Below are 20,366 nucleotides of genomic sequence, written 5' to 3'. Positions count from 1 at the left end.
TATTCTTTCCTTCTTTCTTATCTTGGTCTATAGAAAGTGCATGTGAAATTAATCTTAAGTTATACCCTAGTTTAATATACTTGCAGAATGTTGTGAATTGTATTTTAACACTGTACTTACCACTTTCTAGCTTAAGACTGAAACTCTTCATTTTATTCTGCATGAGTCAGGTTATGTCTCTGTTAAATTGTATTTTTCCTTCATCTTTTAGTCTGTAACTTTTCACTTTAGGGAATTGTTAGATTAAATTTTCATCGATTGCAAGCATGTCTAAAATTTAACTGAAAAGAAATGTTAATCAAATACTTGACCGTGATTAATGGGAATGCAAACACCTACTGCAAAATTAGCAGCTCAGACTGTTTAATGCAATCAGTGTATTTTAACAAGAAAAAGTAACTGGCTATGTTTAAAAAAAATAATAACTTAAAATAAAGGATTTTTGTGGGGTTCTTGTTTCTTTTTAAACAGATGAGCAGGTTAGTTGTCGCACTTAATACCACTGGGGAAAGTAACATTTTTAAAGGCTTATAAAGTGAAAGAGAATATCGACTATACAGAAGAAGAGTGAAACTAGCTATACACAGAATAACTCTGAGAAGTCTAGAGTAATATTTTCCATTTGATTAGCTTTCATTATCATAATTCACTTGTTAACAATAGGTAATAAACTGAGAAGCCTGTGGCTAATTGGTTTAGAAAAAGTAAATTGTTTAAAAATGAATTGCTAGTTAATTCCACAGTAAGCCACAAGTGTGATCTCACTCTCGTGTGGCATTTCTGACTCAATTTTTGATCCTGCACATTTGTTCCTGGTAAGATGCTCGCAAAAATATTTTAATGTAGTAAGTGCTGTTGAAAAATTTAGTTTCTTGAAGCATGTTTCATTAGGACACAGGGCAAAATGCTATCATACCACATTGTATTACTTGCTAGCAATTTACTACCTCTAATTTAGCTTTTAATCATGTATGTGAATTTTAACAGAATATATCTGCCCTAGTATTATGCTGCTAAAACACTGTTGCATTCTGAGAAGACTTAATAATTATAATAATTGCTTTTTTTCCCCCCCTCTTCAGCCACCAGAAAGACAAATTTTAGTTGGGATTTGTTCAATGGCTAAGAAATCTAAGTCCAAACCAATGAAAGAAATTCTTGAACGCCTCTCCATGTTTAAGTACATAACTGTCGTAATATTTGAAGAGGATGTTATTTTGAATGAGCCAGTAGAAAACTGGCCTTCATGTGACTGTCTCATTTCCTTTCATTCTAAAGGTAAATCTCTTACTAATTTCAATTTTACTAATACTAAACTCAACAACTAAATATTTCTTTCAGTCTGGGGATTTTTCTAAATTGTTTTTGCCTTGTAGTTCTCTTGGATTTTCCTAGGAAGCAGTGCCTTTTTCTTGTTTAATGTAATGCAACTGACTTTTAAAATGCAAGCTCTTAAAATGATGCTTTTTTTATTGTGTGAGAAAGTCCTGTTCTGACATGACATTTAAGATAGCTGTTCCATTAGTAAATATTTGGGGTGCCAGTGGAATGGTAAGCACTGTTGATCTAATACTAACTTGGACCGATAACTGCGAAAGCGTGCTGCTCTCTCAGTGGGCGTGTTGGGTCTCTAGCGACATGTTCCTGCGTCTCTGCTAATCTCTAAGTTTTTTGTGGGACTATGCAGTGAACCAAAGGTGAGCGGGCTGAGGTTAAAAATCATGTTTTCGGGCAAAGGCAACACAAACCCTAGTTCTGGCACTAAAGAATGTGGAGTGAGGAGAAGGGAATGGGAGACAGGACCACTGCTTTTGCAGCGTACGCTGAAATTGGCCTACGGTTTTATGATTGTCTTAAGCTCACATTATGTATGTCTGTAATTGAGGGAGGGAACATCCTCCCAAAGCCATATGTCTGATTATACTCTAAAGTTTGAAAATGAAGGTACCAGACTGTTTACTAACATTGTCTTGTGATTTTAATTTATATTCTTTAATAAACATCTTAGGTTTTCCACTGGACAAAGCAGTTGCCTATGCAAAACTCAGGAATCCATTTGTAATCAATGACTTGAATATGCAGTATCACATACAAGACAGGTAAGTGATGATAACTACCTATCAAGAACAAACTACTTTTAAGTGAGGGACTGTGAGAATCTGTTGTCTGCACAACAACAGTTTCAATGTATTGTACAGTAATTTAAATGACAATTTTATGTCTTATTAATTTATGTATAATTTTCTGTGATGTGTGTTTAGGTATGCTTTTTTTCCCTTGACTGCTTTCATATTGATGGCTCTGAAGATTTACCAAGATAGAAATTTGGTAATACATTTGTCTAATGCCTAGCAAATAAAAAAGCTTAAAGTCTGAAAATATGTATAGCATAGGTTCAGGATTGTACAGTCCTCTGTTGTCAGGCACTAACATGAAGTGGCATAGCATTTAGTTATTTATCAGTATTCATTAATCTGACTTTTGATATACATTTGATCACCTCTTATTCAAGTCATTTGGGATTGTGAAACTTAAACAATGAGATCCTGATGCCAGCTATGAAAATTTAGAGGAGAGTTTCTTGATGACATTAAGTTGTCCTGAAATGTTCAATTTCTTGTAGAGTACTAATTTTACACTTTACGAGCATTGCATTTGGCAGTTGTATATATTGAAAGAGATTAGCAGCGTCAATTAAGATAGTTATGCAAGATGTTAGCTGTGAAACAGGAAAAGCTTAATTGGAAGCATATTAAACAGTTAATTGTCTCTGAGATGAGGAAATAAAAGCACATTTGACTTTGGGGCCATAACTGTTCTCTGCAACTGTAGAGCATTCCATAACTGTAGAATTCACGTGGCTTATGGAAGGCTTTTTCTGTAAAGTGAAAACTTTGGGGGGTTGTTGAATGACCACGTGATCTTTGAATACTGAAGCAAATTTTCTTTCTGGGCTGCGATCACAATTAGCAAATATTAACAAAACAATAGTAAGCAAAATAAACATCAGAGCTTTCTGAACAGTGAACAGACTTACTATTTTAGATGCCTTCGATTGCTGTACTGTATGAACTTTTTCAGCCCTTCTTGTTAATCTCTTCTACTGAGAGACTTGTTCTGTGCAAATTGCTCTTGCACTGTGAGTGTGGAGGGAAAGCACTGGCACTGCAAATGTGATTGTTTTACTGATACTGATGAGACTGCTGTGAAGGTACAGCTCTCCATCAACAACCTTTTGAAGCATCGTATACACAAACAGAGTGTTATAGTATATATGTGATCTTAAGTGGTGTGTTTATATAGTTTTCTCTTTCCTTCCACACGCTCATGGACTGGAAAATACAAATACTGTCAGGACCTGCAGTCTTACTGTGCAACTTCTGTTCTTTTCTTCTAGGAGAGAAGTATACAGTATTCTTAAAGCTGAAGGCATCTTACTTCCTCGTTATGCAGTTCTAAACCGTGATCCAAACAATCCCCAAGGTAAAAAGCTGATGACAAAAATATCGACCATGGGCATCTTTTGATTTCCATTGGCAAACCGTAGATTCATACTGGAAAATTAAACTTTGCTTCCTAGAGAATTAGTTCATTGTCTCAGAGATCTATTTCTTCTCCAGTATTTAATTAAAGTATGCATTTGAAAAGAGTGATTTTTGAAGTCTGGTGTCAGAATTCTCTTATAGCCGTCATAAGCCAGCTAGAATGAGGCCCTCCAAACTCAAACTGATGTAGAAATATGCTACCAACCAAGGAGAGCAGCATTTGTGGTTTGTCTTACATTACCCATGGTAATTAGTAATCCTGCTTAGGACTGGCAAAAACAGCTCAGACTATTGAATCCTTTCCCTTTCAAATACAAGGAACTAYGTAAAGGAAATCTAGTCCAGAGAGATTCTGCAGTTGATCTCCTCTGAATATCACTTGCAATGAATGTTTTCTCTACCTTAAAACAAACATAAGAGCTTTTTCTACTAAAAATCAAACCTTATACAACTATAGGAGATTGCAATGACTGGTCAAGACATAAGAGTAAGAGATAAGAAACAATAAGGAAAATTGGAGCATTACCATGTTGTAGCTTTCAGGAGAGGTAGAGAATTTTAGGTGAAAAAGTCTGTATAACCTTGGGAAAAAGAGACTCATTTTATGCTACTGAAGCCAAATGAAAGCTGCTGCACCCAGCCAACCTGCAGTGAAGCGACTTCTGATCCTGTATGCAGTGGAGTTACCTAATCCAATCACACATTGTGAGAGAGTTCTCAGCATATTAAAAGTACTATTGCATCTGGCCCCATATTCACTGTCTAACTGTGATCACTCTGGTATTTCAGAGAAAGGCACTGAAAGAAAGAAACTAACAGCCCTACCTCCTCCCTTCGAAACATTTCAAAAAGTATATATATATGCAACCCATGCTCGTATACAAGATTATGCATCTGTAGGGGATGATTTGCTCTCCGATTCTGCAGGAATCAACAGAAATCCTGAAACATAGGATTGATGTAATACTATTTAGATGTGGTACGGCAAACATGTTCAGCACATGATGATGAAGTCTTCGTGCAGTCAAGATTCATAGTAATCTTTATTTCAACCACCAAAATCACCTTTAATCTGTAATCATTTTTTTCCATGAATATATCATTGCATCTCTGTTGTTTGCAATGTTTCTTCAGAATGCAGTTTGATTGAAGGAGAAGATCATGTGGAAGTGAATGGGGAAATTTTCCAAAAGCCTTTTGTAGAAAAGCCAGTTAGCGCTGAGGACCACAATGTTTACATTTATTATCCAACATCTGCTGGGGGTGGAAGCCAGAGGCTCTTTCGAAAGGTGAGGATAGTGTACTAAAAATGCTGAAATTCTGTCACGCTAAGTGGAAAATTGGTGAAATTAACTCTTGTAGGGTGGAATCAGTCTCCCGGTGTGAGAACACAAAAGTAGATTCTGTCAGAAAGTTACAGCCTTTATTCTCCACTCCTCCCCCCCCCCCAAAAAAAAAGTTGCAGATGCCCAGCAGAGAATTGCAGAGTAATTCTGTCCTGTCCATATGTTAGCTGAGACCTGCACCTTTGCTTTTGTCACATTCGGCCTATATAGGAGTAGTGCAGATCAGAAAAGTGAGTTTCAGGAAAACTTGTGGAATGAATTAAGACCACTGTTCCTTTTAGTAGATTGTCAGCTACTGTCTATTCTTATAGGTAACAAAAGCATATACTCTCAGTGCATGTTTAGAATATCATAAAAATCTTCTGAGAGCTATCAAAAACTATTTGCTTCACTTAGGACAAGAAATATGTTCTATCAGTACAGATATGGTATTTTAAGGAGTTTTAAAAGTCTCTCAGACAGTTGCCTATGAGTTTATTAATAGAAAAATATTTATTTCAGATTGGCAGCAGAAGCAGTGTTTATTCCCCTGAAAGCAGTGTGAGAAAAACAGGCTCCTATATTTATGAGGAATTCATGCCTACAGATGGCACTGATGTGAAGGTATGACAACTATGCATTCTGATTTATATTTAGAACAATCAAGTGCTCTAAGAGTTTGACAGTTTTAAAGATGAAAGTATATCCATGTGTCAAGGATTAATTTTAATAAAGTTTTGGTACAGTTCATAAGTAGAGAATGTCATTCTTATTCTAGCAAAACACAGTACTTGTAATTCAGAGTATCTTTGCTTATGTCTTTGCAATCAAGTACTGGATGCTTATTACCTGATGCATTGTCTTTTTTTTTTTTTTCTTGTAATGTACTAGTGCCAGAACACCACATACTTTCCTATATAAACAGATGCTACCTTGATATTTCATCTGAAAGTTGAAAAGAAATCTGTACCTGAAATGTTTTTTTACCAAATATTTTAATCTTATCATTAATAAACACTAGTTACTTCCTAAAATTATATGAAGTTGGAAAAGGTAATGCATTAAACGTACCTGTATATTATTTTCAATCTTTTCTTCGTTTACTTGAACAGATATAAAGATTAGGCATCATAACAGAGTAATAAAATACAGTAATAATAGAATGAGAACTCAGCCAGTCATCTATGGAAACTGCTTTCCTTCCCTTTGAGTCAGAAGTCAATTCTAAGCCCATCACAAAACATGTCAAACAATTGTTTTACCATATGTGTGGGAGATCACCATATTTAGGCCAAGAGTGGAAGTCAGAGTCTGACATTTAGCAGTCAGCTTCTTCCACTTGGAGATGCATGAGGGGAATGCTGTTTTTATGTTTTCAGACAAATTCCCTATTCTTTAAGTTGCTGTGCTTTTATGAGCCATACTCTTTGGATGGTTTTGGTGTGCAACACCATGCAGAACACTCTTCAGTAGGTTAACCTGAGGTTACAGAAGCCTGTGTAAAAGCTTTACAATCTACTTCCAAAAATAAAAGTTTCTAGTGATCTGAAGAAATGCAAATGACTTGGGTGGGTGGGGACTGCTTTGACTACTGTGGTAGTGTAGTTACTGAACAGCAACTGTGGACTTAAGCATCCTGAGTAAATAGTAGATTTTCTTCAAGTAAAAAGACTGATGTCATCTTTGTATCAGGCAACTTCACCCAACTTGCCCTCTTACCTGAGCTGACCTGCTTTCAGGTGTTTCTGTCATCCATGTTCTAGTCTCAGCTTGCCAATGGCTGAGATGATACATTCATCAGTCAAGCAGGAAATACGCAGTCAGGTCTTGCAGGAGGCTGATAATACTGCATGCCATGCCTTACAATAGCAGTATAAGACACACTTGTCACCCCATCTCTTCCACATGATGTCCTGTAGGACTTTGCGTCTGAGAACTGTTTGAAGAAGTGCAGCTGCCTACAATTGCTCCCTTAAATCTACTGGCAAAGATAAAACCACTAGAGAGAAGCCATGTCTAGTTTCATTAGACTTTCAAGTGAGTCAGTATCGCCTTATAGTCAACCACATGTTGTTAAATGCAGCATATGGAAGGGGTAGTGTGAGCTTAGATTTTTAGCCTTGGAGAGGTTTCTGTGACTTAAGCCAGGCCCTTACTCCATCTGATAAGAACCAAGAAGGTTTTGAGATAGTGTGAGAGCTTTTACCACAGCTTTCTTCAGTCCTGTTTGCGAATAGATGGGATATTTGACAGTATTTACAATCGCCTGTTTAGTTGAAGACTTTCTTATCAAAACTTAGATTTGTTTTTAAGGAAGGGAGCAGTATCCCATTTCTTGAGAGCTTTTGACAGATCTTTTCTATTAAAGGCTCCAATACTTTCCTCTTTCAGTGAGTATTGCCAGTTGAAATTCTAGCAGAGGAGATAGTGCTGCTCTTCTCTAAATCCCTTGGCTTGTCACAATAAAACTGAGCAGATCATCTTTGTTCAGTCTTGCCTAAAATATGAAAATATCTTTTAATAACGGGAATTACTTAGTCCTACAGACAAATTTCAATAATCAAGTAAGCTCAAGTCATTTTTTTGTATTAATCTATCCAGATTTTGCAGATGATTTGGTTTAAAAATAAGAAATTAATCTTCATTCAGCAACTTCTGTCTTTTCCTGTTCACTTGGGCTCTGGCTGTTTTCCCCTCCTGTTTCATCCTAGGTTGTCAGTAAATGATTGGTGTCCTCTGAACACAGTGCTATTGAGGAAGTTACTTTAGAGCCATCTCATCAGTGATGAAAACTTGCTGGCATCTTTTGCATGGACTATCACAGTTGAGATAAATTTAGTAAGGTGCTTGCATACATTTAATGTAACTTAATTACACTGAATCAAGAGTTCCTATTTTTTAATAAAGGTGTACACAGTAGGTCCAGACTATGCTCATGCTGAAGCCCGGAAGTCTCCAGCTCTGGATGGCAAGGTAGAACGAGATAGTGAAGGAAAAGAAGTGAGGTATCCAGTCATCCTGAATGCAAGAGAGAAGTTAATTGCTTGGAAAGTATGCCTTGCCTTCAAGGTAAGCTGATTACTTTGCTATCTGATCAAACATTTAGTGCTAATTAATTGTTTACCACGTGGAACTTCCTTAGCGTTTAAGTGTACAGAGCCAGTAGTTATACTGCTGCAGAACTCCCAAGAGGGAAAAGAGTTAAACTTCTACATCCACATTTTGTTTAATCTGGAAGAATTCTTCCTTTGCGTTAAAGTTCTGGATGGGACGCTTTTATGGTGTGAGTTTCCTGTCACTGCTCTGCTTTGCCAGTCCACAGTGTGTGTTTTATGCATCATACATTCACACACTTTGTTAATGGTTTCTAAGTTACAGAAATGCAACTGCAGTAGTCAAGTTTATGTAACTCTTGTTAACTAGTGTTTACACTGGGTCCAATTTAATTTAATTTGGTATTGACACAATTAGTTTTTCTTGATTTTAAATCTTTGATTTCCATTTCTGTATAGTTTAAGGTACTTTAATTAAAATTAAGCTTCACTCAATTTCTTAGCCTCTCTTCAACCTTCTTATTAAAAGGTTGCCTTTCAGTCTGTTGTGTGTTACCTGCATGTAACTATGATGGTATTCGGGAGCCTATAGGGTATGGACCATTATCACCAAGCAAAGTGGGCTTTGAGCTCTAAAAAGTAATCTGTTAAAATAGCGTTTTATCCTAAATTGACAATATTAATACCATGTCGATGTCAAAAAATATCCTATCAAATTAAAATTTGGACAAAAAAATTTTTATTGGTRCTTTGTCTCTTCTTGCCTGCCACCCTCAAAAAGCAGTGTCTAGAGAAAAATCTCTGTAAGAATGGGGAATTTGTAAGCCAGTCATTGCCTACACTGAGGGTCTTGAGGGTTAGATTTGTGAACAAGTGAACTTGACCTGCAATATTGATATTGCTACAGATATGTAGGAAGTTTAGAGCAAAGTTGGGGGTGTAAAGCTAATAGAAAAATGGTTGCATAAGGTGAGCAAACCTTATGTGGAACTGGCAAAAGGCATTAAGTCTGTTATATTTTTGTCATGTTTTTGGATAATTACCATATTAAAATATAATGAATATTTCTCATAAGCAAACCTAAGGAAGGTGATCTCTGCCAGAAATGACTTGAACTTTTATTCTGAAACAGCAAACAGTTTGTGGCTTTGATTTATTGCGTGCCAATGGACAATCCTATGTCTGTGACGTGAATGGCTTCAGTTTTGTGAAGAACTCCATGAAATACTATGATGATTGTGCTAAGATACTTGGGTAAGAGTTTATTGACTTACTTCAGGCATTTTGCCTATTCGCTGTATTGTGTGTAACTACAGTTTATGTACTACTTTCCCATTATTCCTAAATTTTTTGAAACATCTGAGTCGAGTGCTTTGTGAACACTTAAAGGTAATTGAAAAAACATTTTGAAAGCAGGACTGAGTTCCTATAGGTAGCTGAGTTTGGGTTTGGGGCTTTTTTTTGTTTGTTAATTTGTTTTTTCCTCCAAGTGGGCAAGCACCATGGAGTGATTATGTTTCCTGCTGTTTAATATGTGCTCAAATTAATGAACATTGTCCTTGATCTGATGCCGGTATATATTTTTATACTTGTGTATTTCCTGATGGTATATACAAGCTGAGGTAGCATCAGGATACCCTGTCATGCCGCCTTCTGTCTTACACTGGGAGCAAAAAAGGGATAATAAAGGATTATACGAAATTGGGTACTGAACAGTATGCCAGTGAAATGGTGCCCTCAAACTCAGTTGATCCCATTTTGGCCAGTTAAACTGGCTTTACAGTAAGATCGTGGTRATGAGATACAGCATGACCTTGCTGCATTATCAAATGATCTAGCATCTTATCTAAATGCTGAAAAAGGATTTATAGCTAGATTGAAATTCTAGATGATAGCAACTTTAGGCCTGTTGTTTCAGGTCACTTTTTGAGTTAAAGTCAGAACTCTCAGACCCATTTTGATTTCTCTTTATTCAAGTTGCTGTAGATGCAATTTCTGCAAAAAGTGATCAATTTATTTCTTATGCTAAAAGGTAATACATTATAGTGTTAAGTCAACCGTAGTTAAGTCAACTTTTTTCCTGTCTTTTTAGAAATTAATATTTGGGGTTGAGCTAATTTAAAATGCAGAATTTTAAGTACTCAGTATAATTACTTAGGTAAATTTTAATCTCAAGTTCGATGTATTTGATGAAATACTTAGGCAGTAGGACATTAACAAGGTTTTAAAATCTTCTGTATGTGGATGTAATGTAATCATTTTGTAGTTATGACCAGAGACTTTACATGTTATTCCAGTTTTTAGTATATAAACTTCTGAGAAATAAAATTACTGCTAAAAGTACCAGTTGGTCTTTGATTAGAATGGCTTGCTGATTTTGAGGGACTTTCAGTTAGAYAATGGAGTCGGGTATCTGAATATTTAAGTTAATCAAACCAAATCATGTCCTAGGAATTTTTCTAGGAATTGGAGTATGTAAACTGAGGTTTTTTGCAAATCCTGAGCACGTTAGGGTTCTGTTGTTTCTATAGCAAATGTAATTAAGGATTATAGTAGCTTTAAATTTGTTGTTTTAATAGTGTATTGTATACAATTAAGAGAAAAATACATGTCTAGAGATTTAATGCCACTAGTATTCTAAAACCAAGTTGTTAAAAAGTATATGCATATATCTGTTTGGTCTGGAGTTTGTATATGTTGTATAAGCCATGCTTTAAACAGTCCTTTTTCTTTTCTTTTTTTTTTTCCTTCCCCACCCCACTCCTCTTTTAGAAATATCATAATGAGAGAACTTGCTCCCCAGTTTCAAATTCCATGGTCGATTCCTCTGGAAGCTGAAGACATCCCTATTGTGCCAACCACCTCTGGAACAATGTAAGAGAATAGTAGCTCTACCTGAATTGTGTCAAGTCCTAATATAACTTTTGTGTGAATTTTTTTTTCTCTTCAAAAGGTGTGCCCACTTTCGCCTATGAACACTTGTTTTGTGTGATGAAAACAAGGAAGGAATCACAATTGCTATGCCAGCAATCAGAGTTTCTGACCCTTAGTCAAGCTGAGTATAGAACAGCAGATTTTCAAGTGTGGCATCTTCTGCGCATAGCTTCCTTCACTGCTAATCATTGTTCAGCACCAACTTAATATGCRCTTCTAATAAACATGCTCTTTCATTAAATAAACCTCAAAATTGTTGTTTTAAAAACTACTTAAAATAGATATTCTTTAGTTACCCAAGTCTTAAAATCAGTATTTTTTATACCTTCCATCATTTTCAGTTAACCTTATATTCTTGCATATCCTTCTGTCACTTCTGTAGTTATGTCAAATATAATTGTGTCAACTGTCTTGATTCACGGTGTTTTTGATAATAAGAAAAAATCCTCATACATTGAACTGAAGAAAAACTCTTAAAATTTCAGGATGGAGCTTAGATGTGTTATAGCTGTAATACGTCATGGGGACCGAACACCAAAACAAAAAATGAAAATGGAAGTAAAACATCAGAAGTAAGTTGAATTTTGATAAAAATTAGTTTCATAACTTTAGAACCAAGCTCATTTCATGGCCATGTGGAAGTAATGCAATGAATTGAGCAGAAGTTGCATGCATACAAGTTTGTATTTGTTTTTCTTCTTTTAAATCTAATCAGTGCTATTCTAGGTAAATAACAAGCATGCACCTCTCTTTCTAACAAGACAATCAAATTAATTGTGCAGACTTCCTTCATCCCATGTTGTGACTTGTAAATGCTCCTGTTTAAATTTAGTGAAAATGCCTTTGTTTCTATAAGGGTCCTCACTCAAAATACTATAGCAGAGAATATTTCTGGTTCACCATTTGACCGTGATGCTATGTCTTCTCTGCAAAACTGTCGTTCTTGCATGAATTGTCATCTTACTGCACCACCTTTTTGTCTTCTGCCATATGTTTATATGGTATTTTTGGTAGATACCATCTTCAGGTTAGAGATTATAAAGTGCCTTACCTAGCGGTCCTGGAGTTATGTGCAATTTCAGTAAAACATAATTATTCTTTATACTGGGACTAGATTCTTGCATTCAGCAATGTATGTTGTAAATGTGTAGAACTGTATATTTGGTATTTATAATCTCCATTTCTGTCAAGGATGGTTCTTGAAGATTAAGACTAGACCTAGCTGTATACTCAAAAATATTGTGTCATTTGATGTGTAGGGTGTTTTGTGGAGAGTGCAGTTGTTTTTTTTGTTTTTGTTTTTGTTTTGTTTGTTTGTTTTTTCCCTAACATTTGGCAAGTCAGAATTTCTCTGACTTTTCTAATGTGTTGAAGATGTTCTTGGGAGATAAAGTCTGAATGAATAAAGGTTGGCTTGAGCTCTGAAGTTCAGATTTTAACATGGTTTTCTTACAATGTAAGGATCCTAATTTCAGGCTGCTTTAATTTTAAAAGCCACTTCTTTAATAATCTAACATTCTTACTAAATATGGTTTATTGGGTTTTTTTGTTTGTTTTAATCAATATGCTTTCTCCAAAGATTTTTTGATCTCTTTGAAAAATGTGATGGATATAAATCTGGAAAACTAAAACTGAAAAAACCAAAACAGTTGCAGGCAAGTTTGTCTTTATTTTTTTTTCCCCTGGTATTTTATAACTAGAAAATAATTTATTTGTTTTAAGGAATTCCTATGTTTCCTTTCTTTAGGAAGTGCTTGATATAGCAAGGCAACTTCTTGTAGAACTTGGGCAAAACAATGATTCTGAAATTGAAGAAAGTAAAGCAAAACTTGAGCAGTTAAAGACTGTGTTAGAAATGTAAGTATCTAATTTTCTCTAATGCTTCATAACAGTATGGATGTCTGTTATTTTGACTTCTTTTACTATTACAGTTACTGCTTAGATTTGCAATGATTAGCAAATAATATGCAATGATATAGTAATTCAAGCATAAGTGTTAGTAAGCAAAAGGATGGCTTCATGTTTGATGTTAAGGAGGGATCAAGGAGACCCAGCCTCTTTCCATGTTTTCTCCTTATCTATTTTTATTGAACTTAATGCTTAATTTAGCATGCGTCTCAGTACACTTTTTATGAAAGGACTACTTTCTTTTATCTCAAGTTTTATTTTCTTGTATGTTTTTAAACCTAAAGTACTTGAATRTGTAGGGTCTGTCTCTTGCAGCGTGTGGCCTAATGAAGTCTGCTGGAGCCTGTAGGCACTTACACTGCGTGTATCCTGTCCACCTTTTAGCAAACTTGGCAGGTTCCAAATAGATAAAGCTTTGTATATAAAGCATGAAATATTTTTAAATGAAACTAAGGTTTCAAGGTTTGTTAAAGGCCTAAGGTCTTAAAATTCTAAATGRTAACAGATAAATTTATTTTTAAAAAATCAGGGCAAAACCAATAATTTTTGAGATATATGCAGCAGATCTCTACTCTTCAAATCTCTCGAGTCCTGCTTCAAAACTTCATTGGCCAACAAATAGTGGCCATCTACACTGCCAGATCAGATTCTAGATACTGATGGTTGTAGATCTGAATAAATTACTCATGCAGTCTGAAAATGTAGATTGCTTTTGGCRGCTATGCATATGCAGTTTTTCGGTTTTGTGTTCAGTGCAGTGAAGAGCAATAGTGGGTAATATTTTGAAATGTTTCATCGTAGGATGATTGCTATTTTTGTAGTCATTCTGTGCTTGTTGAATAAGGTTTGTTGCAAGCACTGCTTCAGTATATGGGCAGCCATATGCATGAATCAATGGGCAGCATAGTTTTTTTATATCCTGACTGTTAAAAGAGCACAGTATGTTTGAATATGTATTGGAAAAATATATATTCTTATCTGAAATATTATTTCTCTCTTCCCCCCCTTCCTCCACCAATTCCTACTTCAGGTATGGACATTTTTCAGGGATAAATCGCAAAGTTCAGTTAACGTATCTTCCTCATGGTTGCCCAAAAACTTCCAGTGAAGAGGAAGGTATAGTATTACTTTAGCATGTACTCTGTCTTAATAGGATGTCCGTTTACATAATGAAGGGATTAATGGTATAACATTCTTGATGTTAAGAAGAGGAATTAATTGTTTTGAATGTTTGTTTGTATTGATGGCAGATATTCAGCAGTCTCTTAATCTGCTGAGTTGTACACCTAAAACTAGGTAGTAAATTTGTATTTTAACTTTGCTTTTTTTGTAGCAGAAAAGTAGGGGGAAGGAAGCGTCAGTGATTCACCAGAAATAGCGTCCTGGGGCAGATCTGGGGAAAATCCCACACACTGTTTACTACTATCTTTAAAGAATTTTTAAGCTTTTCTGGATATTGACTGAAATAACTCTAGGTATTTAGCATCCCATTTGTTTTAACTTTCTGGCTTTTGATTTTATTTTTTTTTCCTCAGATTTCTTGCCAAATATTTTTCACTTGCATTTTCTCTGTAACTGAACTACTGCAGGTTTCTCTGTTTAAGTGCCCATTTTGTCCTCTAGTTCAGTGTTTTCTTAATGCTAGAATGCTATTAAAAATTTATAATGTTGAAGAGATCCTTTACTGAAGCCCTGCATAGTTCCAGTATTTTTACCTTTAAACAAAAAAGATCTGTAATATAATTCACTACTGAACTCCTCTCTCTATGCACAATTAGATAATAGAAGAAATGAGCCATCCCTGCTTCTGGTTCTAAAATGGGGAGGAGAACTGACCCCTGCAGGCAGGGTTCAAGCAGAGGAGCTTGGAAGGGCTTTCAGGTGCATGTATCCAGGTGGACAAGGTAAAAATAAAAAGTTGTGTTGAATGGCATAAACTAATCGCTTCTGAAGTTGATCAAGTGCAAAATGAGAGTTTGAGCAGAATGTTTGTTTGATAGGAGATTATGCTGGATTTCCTGGATGTGGTTTACTTAGATTACATAGCACTTATCGACATGATCTCAAAATCTATGCTTCTGATGAGGGACGAGTTCAGATGACTGCAGCAGCTTTTGCAAAGGTACGGTGTGAAACTGCAATTTCAATTTAGAATCCTGATGTTCTCGGGATTGTTTGTTCTGCTGAAGTTGGGGGAGTTGTATGGTTTCTTACAGTCCACAGAGTAACAAGGCTGCATTTCAAAAGAAATATATTTTCAAAAATTATTTAGGGCAAAGTGATAAGTTTCCAGTTAATGTGCCTGGCATGTGAAGCTCTGAGAGAGCAGCTCTCTACAGACAGGTTTAACTTATGCAGCCATAGTAATACACCTTAGTCTTTTCCAGTAACCACTTCCAAAAGAGAGAAACATTTATAGTTTCTACCTTGCCTATTTGTTTGGGATTTATTTTCCTCAAATTTTGACAGATTTCTTTGACAAATTGTGTATGTGTGTGATGCATAAAGCACAGATACTAGAACTGGTTTAATTGTGCATTCATTTTGCATGAGCAAAAAATCAATTTGCAGTCACTTCACTTGGACCAAAGGGTCTGGAGTTCAGGAGGCAACACTTTCATTGAAACCATCTTTTGCATATTGCTTTGTAATCGTATACAGAAAACTAGAGGGTTTGAAACTATAACAAATGTGGAATTAATAAACTACTTTAAATTGCAATACAGATTATATGTTCATGGCTTTTTGGAATTAATAGAGAAAGTTTCTTAGAATAAAAGGTTGTTACAGGATGCTTTTATATTTGGCCTTTCAGAACAACCGCCTAATAGGTAAGACATGCTGACAATACTGCGTGTGCACATCTTACTATTTTATAGCAATTTATTGGAGCTAAGACATGGTTTGGGCTCACCCAACACCAATGTCTCTTCCAACAGAGCTGGACCTTCCACACCTGCTGCCAGCGTGCCGTCCTTAATCTGTAAATGGACATCTGCAGGCAGAGAAAGAGCTTTCATTCTGTTGCCAGAAATGTCTCTAGTTTCTGTCCATTTACATTTTGGAAGTCTTCAGCCACCTCTTGTTCAAGCATAGCCTTTGGTTGTCTCTCCTTTTATACCACAGTGGGTTTTGGCTTTTACCTCTTTAGGATCTCTGCAAAGACCCTATCTATCTCCTGTGTGTCCTCCCTGACGCTGTTCAGCCTGTGAACTCTTCCCATAGCTCTTCACCTGGTGGCTCAGGACTTTGACCAGAGCATGTTCCCCATAGATCAGGCTGCTGTTACTCCCAGCCTTGGGGAGAGGCGCCAGGCACCCCTGCAGCCCGAGAGCCAGACAGCCAGGGTTCCTGGGAACACCTCTGTCATGCCAGGGTCAGCTGGTGGTGGGGAGCATGCTCAGGGCCCGTCACCACCGCTGTTGCACCAACTCTAGCTATCCTACACACTCAAGCAGCGTTTTGGGGGCCACTTCCTTGCAAACTGCAAAAATTTTCTGCCAAGTCCCTGTATATCTAACATGTAGGCAAGTGATATAACCTTGATTTGAATTGTTGGTGTTTTGTTTTTTTAAAGATGAAAATGTAAGAGTACCTTAATCTGTTTAGCTAATTATATGATTTGCTTCAGGGACTACTGGCCCTAGAGGGTGAACTGACTCCCATTCTTGTCCAGATGGTAAAAAGTGCTAATATGAATGGTCTGTTGGACAGTGACAGTGATTCTTTAAGCAGCTGTCAGCATCGTGTTAAAGCAAGACTCCATGAAATTCTCCAGAGAGACAGAGAATTTACTGCTGACGATTATGATAAGGTTAGAATATGTTTACTTCTTCTGTGAAGTGAAATAGTCCAGCGAATATTTGTATTGAAGTAATAAGCAGGGATTTCATTTACCTATTTTGAAAAATTATGTGCTTGCAAATAATTTGAACTAAGCAGGAATCTGCAGGAATTTTGTTTCRGATATTTTGTCCCTTTATGCAATTTGAGTTATCGGAATAATTGAAAACTTTGAAATAGAATTGTAATTGTTGATAGGGACCACATTAGTAAATCTTGTTCACTGTTCCAATAAAATTTTTTAAATTGTTCAAGAGATTTAAGTATGTTTATATTTTTTTGGTAATAGTTACTTTGATGGTATGTGGTATTGCAAAATGTATTGCCTGCTTATTAAAGTTTGTACCAATATTTAACTTGCTGCAAGGCCTTTTTCTGGTTCTAAAAATATTAAGATGCTGAAAACCAATGGAATACTTTCTAAAACAGTGAAAGGAAATGTCTCATTAACATGCTAAATTAGTGCATCTTATTAAAGTTTATGCTGACTTAGTACAAAATACAGATAATTATTTCTGGTTTTAAATGCAAGTAATATTTGTTAGGAACAGTTAGAAAATAGGAAGCTTTTTTTTTTTTTTTTTTAATCCTTTCAAATACCCTTACTCTGCCTGGTATAACAACTAAAAACAAATCCTCAAAATGATATTTAAGTTTAATCTGCTATACTCTAAAAGATATTGACAGCGAATTGTTGAAAAATTAATTTTATTAATTTGCATGTATATTCTATGTGAACTCATCTAAATGTATAGATTGAAAGTATCATCCAAATCACTGTTAGTAGTGGATTTAGCAGGAGCTGGAGAAAGTAATAGATGGTACTGGGATTTTTTTAAATTTCTGTTTATTTATTTATTTATTTTCTGTATAAATGGTATGGGGTTTGAAAGGCACCTGAAACTATTGAGCATGCTTTTCTAAAAGAAAGTCGCTGAAAGGTACTAACGTTAGAGTTTTTAAAGTGATAATACCCTTTTTTGTTGTGGTTTGTTCTTTTTACTTGCCTGTAATTTGGGGGAAACAATGTGGTATTTTTTTTCCTGTATCAGAGCACCAATCATTTTGAATTACTTTTGAATTACACAGGGCTTCCTGTGACATTTCTTATAAAATTTTTAGTGAGCTTTTAAATACAAGAGTTACTGAACGGAAATTTTGGAAAATTGCTAAATGCATATGAAGTCTTAAACATCCTCAGTATTTTCACTTCTTGGAATAAAAAAGAATTAAATCAACTCCAGAAATTTGCTTAAGTCTACTGTATAGAACTACTTATCCTCTGAATTTCTTCTAAGCTTTTGAATCTCTAGTAACTAATCTTACCACCTTTCAATTTATCTCATTGTTAATTCCTCTAAAGGGAGTAGATAATTGAGAAATGCTTTCAAAAATAACAATGTGCTTGAATACCTTTCCTGTAATACTTGGAATCGTTAGTACATTCTATCTTGATTCTTCAGTTCTTTCAGAATTAACCAGTTTGTTTAGACAATTTTGTGTTTATCTGAAATTGCAGCTTACTCCATCTGGAAGCATCTCTTTGATAAAATCAATGCAGGTTATCAAAAATCCTGTGAAGACATGTGACAAGGTCTATTCTTTAATCCAGAGCTTGACTTCTCAGATCAGGCAAAGAATGGAAGATCCAAAGTCTGCAGGTACTTAAATATTTTGTAGCTATATTTAGTTTCTCTCATTTACATTTGAGAGAGAATTGTAATATAACCTTTCTTCATTAAACTGGCTTTTAGCAGAACTTTGATCAACAATGCCTTAGGGATTTTCACACTCTGATCTTGTATGTGTGATTTTAGAATAAAAGTTTTCTGCTTTCAAAATTATATGAGAGCAGCAGGAAGAACCCATGGTCTCATTGGAGGTAAGGGCTCTTGTGGTGTCTAGAAACTCAGGATAGCTTTCAAGTAGCTGCAGAAATTCTTGTCATAATTCTTCGGGACTCACCAGTTTGCAAAAGGAATAAGAAAAGCAAATGGTAATAAATCTAAGGTGGATACAAACACTTTTTTTATTTAAGTATCTTTGATAAAGATCTGTTGCTTACTGTATGTGATACATAGTAATATTGCATATAATGATGCTCTGGATTAATGGTGGTGAACAACTACCACAGTAAAACTAGTGCTTGGTTTGACCACAAGTTTTTTTTGTTTGTTTGGGGGATTTTTTTGGTACTAGCTAAGTACTAGAACATTTTGAATCACTGTTCTCCACAGGGTGTAGTACGCAAACAGCTTCTGCTTGGAAGCTGAGCACTAAAAGTGTCACCCACGGGTAGTGTTGGTGTTCTGTTCGTTTGGTCCAATCCCCTATCCTGTGAATGGGACTTGGCCATCCTTTCTTACTAGTCTCTTGGCTTCTGCTGTTGACACATGCAAGAAAGAGAGAAATGGGATATGCACTCTGTTCTAAAGCGTTCTTGTTTGGTTGTTTTTTTATATGATTTGCGCTTTAGGACACTTTATTCTTGGTGCTGTAGTTTTGCTTACAAGGCCAGTGGTGTATTTCTCCTAAACTAAATTTCTATTAATTTCTGTTAAAATTGTTTTAAAGTGTTAATCATATAATTAAAATTGTGCTTTTGTTATCTGGATGATCCTGAGTACTTACATGAGGTATCTGTCTGTCCAGATATTCAGCTCTACCATAGTGAAACACTAGAATTAATGCTGCGCAGGTGGGCCAAGCTGGAAAAAGACTTTAAGACAAAGAACGGAAGATACGATATTAGCAAAATTCCTGATATTTATGACTGTATAAAATACGATGTTCAGCACAACGGTTCCTTAAAATTAGAAAACACAATGGAATTATACAGGCTTTCAAAGGCTTTAGCTGACATTGTGATTCCTCAGGTAAGCATTTTCTGTTATTGAGTAGATTGCTTGTAGAATAAATGTTTAATCAAATTATGTGAAAGATGCCTATTCTATCTTTTTTTTTTTTTTTCTTTGAATGTTCCTGTGTTTTGCAGTAATGAAGCCTTAAATTTCAACTCTTATTTCCTGGTAGCAAGCAGATTATTTAGCATCAGAAAAGTCTTGATTCATAATTCATCAAATCTAATGTGTTCAGAGTGAATTTTTTTCTAGCAACTCTAAACTATGAACATATATACTTCCTATAATGCAATGTATTGAAATAAACTTGTTCATCTCAGTTATTCTTCATAGATTTAAGTGGAACCAGTGTGAACAYGTGTGTCTTCTGAAATTTTATTTAACTCCATTCTTCCTGCTTTTAGAAACTTTATTTTCAGGCTGTTACAAATGGACGTTGTTAACCCTAATTATCTAATTTCACTTTTCTTAAGTAATTTAAATTTTAAAAGACCTTTCTGCTGTTTTAAAACAGTAACACTCCTTGATTAAAAAATATATATATATACACACACTGAATTTCACAGAATATAAGGCCAGAAGTAGACAAGTTGAATTTCCTTACACTACAGGCTGTTAAATTCAGGTTAGTCTAAAATGTTGTAGGCTAAAGGACATGAAATTACATTGTGGTGTAGAACAGACTAAAACTGTCCCCAAGTATCCCTGCACTTACAGAGCACTGATGTTGGAGAAGTGTGATCCATATCTTAGGCAGCAAGTGAGGGAGCTTCTTCCCCTCCACATCTCTGAAACTCCCTGATAGCAGGGAGAGCAAAAGAGCAATGACACTAAAAGGTTAATTTTGAACAGAGTTTCAGAGAAGAGTGGATATAAAATAATGGTAAATACTGAAGG

General features: G+C 35.5%; 1 protein-coding gene across 9 annotated transcripts in view; it reads left to right on the top strand.

Moving 5' to 3' along the window:
• The window catches only part of PPIP5K2 (diphosphoinositol pentakisphosphate kinase 2), a 42,432-nt gene that overhangs the window by 648 nt on the left and 21,418 nt on the right, over positions 1 to 20,366 (top strand). For 8 of the 9 annotated variants that reach the window (XM_026074250.1, XM_026074248.1, XM_026074245.1 and 5 more), the window contains exons 2-18: positions 1,083 to 1,278; positions 2,009 to 2,099; positions 3,398 to 3,483; positions 4,680 to 4,834; positions 5,393 to 5,494; positions 7,778 to 7,939; positions 9,056 to 9,177; positions 10,696 to 10,797; positions 11,343 to 11,429; positions 12,437 to 12,512; positions 12,605 to 12,714; positions 13,796 to 13,881; positions 14,544 to 14,669; positions 14,766 to 14,887; positions 16,397 to 16,579; positions 18,128 to 18,269; positions 19,261 to 19,484. In XM_026074250.1, the coding sequence (XP_025930035.1) occupies positions 1,083 to 1,278; positions 2,009 to 2,099; positions 3,398 to 3,483; positions 4,680 to 4,834; positions 5,393 to 5,494; positions 7,778 to 7,939; positions 9,056 to 9,177; positions 10,696 to 10,797; positions 11,343 to 11,429; positions 12,437 to 12,512; positions 12,605 to 12,714; positions 13,796 to 13,881; positions 14,544 to 14,669; positions 14,766 to 14,887; positions 16,397 to 16,579; positions 18,128 to 18,269; positions 19,261 to 19,484 (2,172 nt within the window). Of the gene's footprint in view, positions 1 to 1,082; positions 1,279 to 2,008; positions 2,100 to 3,397; positions 3,484 to 4,679; positions 4,835 to 5,392; positions 5,495 to 7,777; positions 7,940 to 9,055; positions 9,178 to 10,695; positions 10,798 to 11,342; positions 11,430 to 12,436; positions 12,513 to 12,604; positions 12,715 to 13,795; positions 13,882 to 14,543; positions 14,670 to 14,765; positions 14,888 to 16,396; positions 16,580 to 18,127; positions 18,270 to 19,260; positions 19,485 to 20,366 lie in introns of those variants that run through there. The other variant, XM_026074251.1, reaches the window with a different exon arrangement.

Source organism: Apteryx rowi, unplaced genomic scaffold (genome assembly GCF_003343035.1).
Source record: "Apteryx rowi isolate R43461 unplaced genomic scaffold, aptRow1 scaffold_382, whole genome shotgun sequence".
Taxonomy (NCBI): domain Eukaryota; kingdom Metazoa; phylum Chordata; class Aves; order Apterygiformes; family Apterygidae; genus Apteryx; species Apteryx rowi.
The sequence above is the reverse complement of the archived record's forward strand: the minus strand, read 5'-3'. Positions and strand labels throughout refer to the sequence as shown.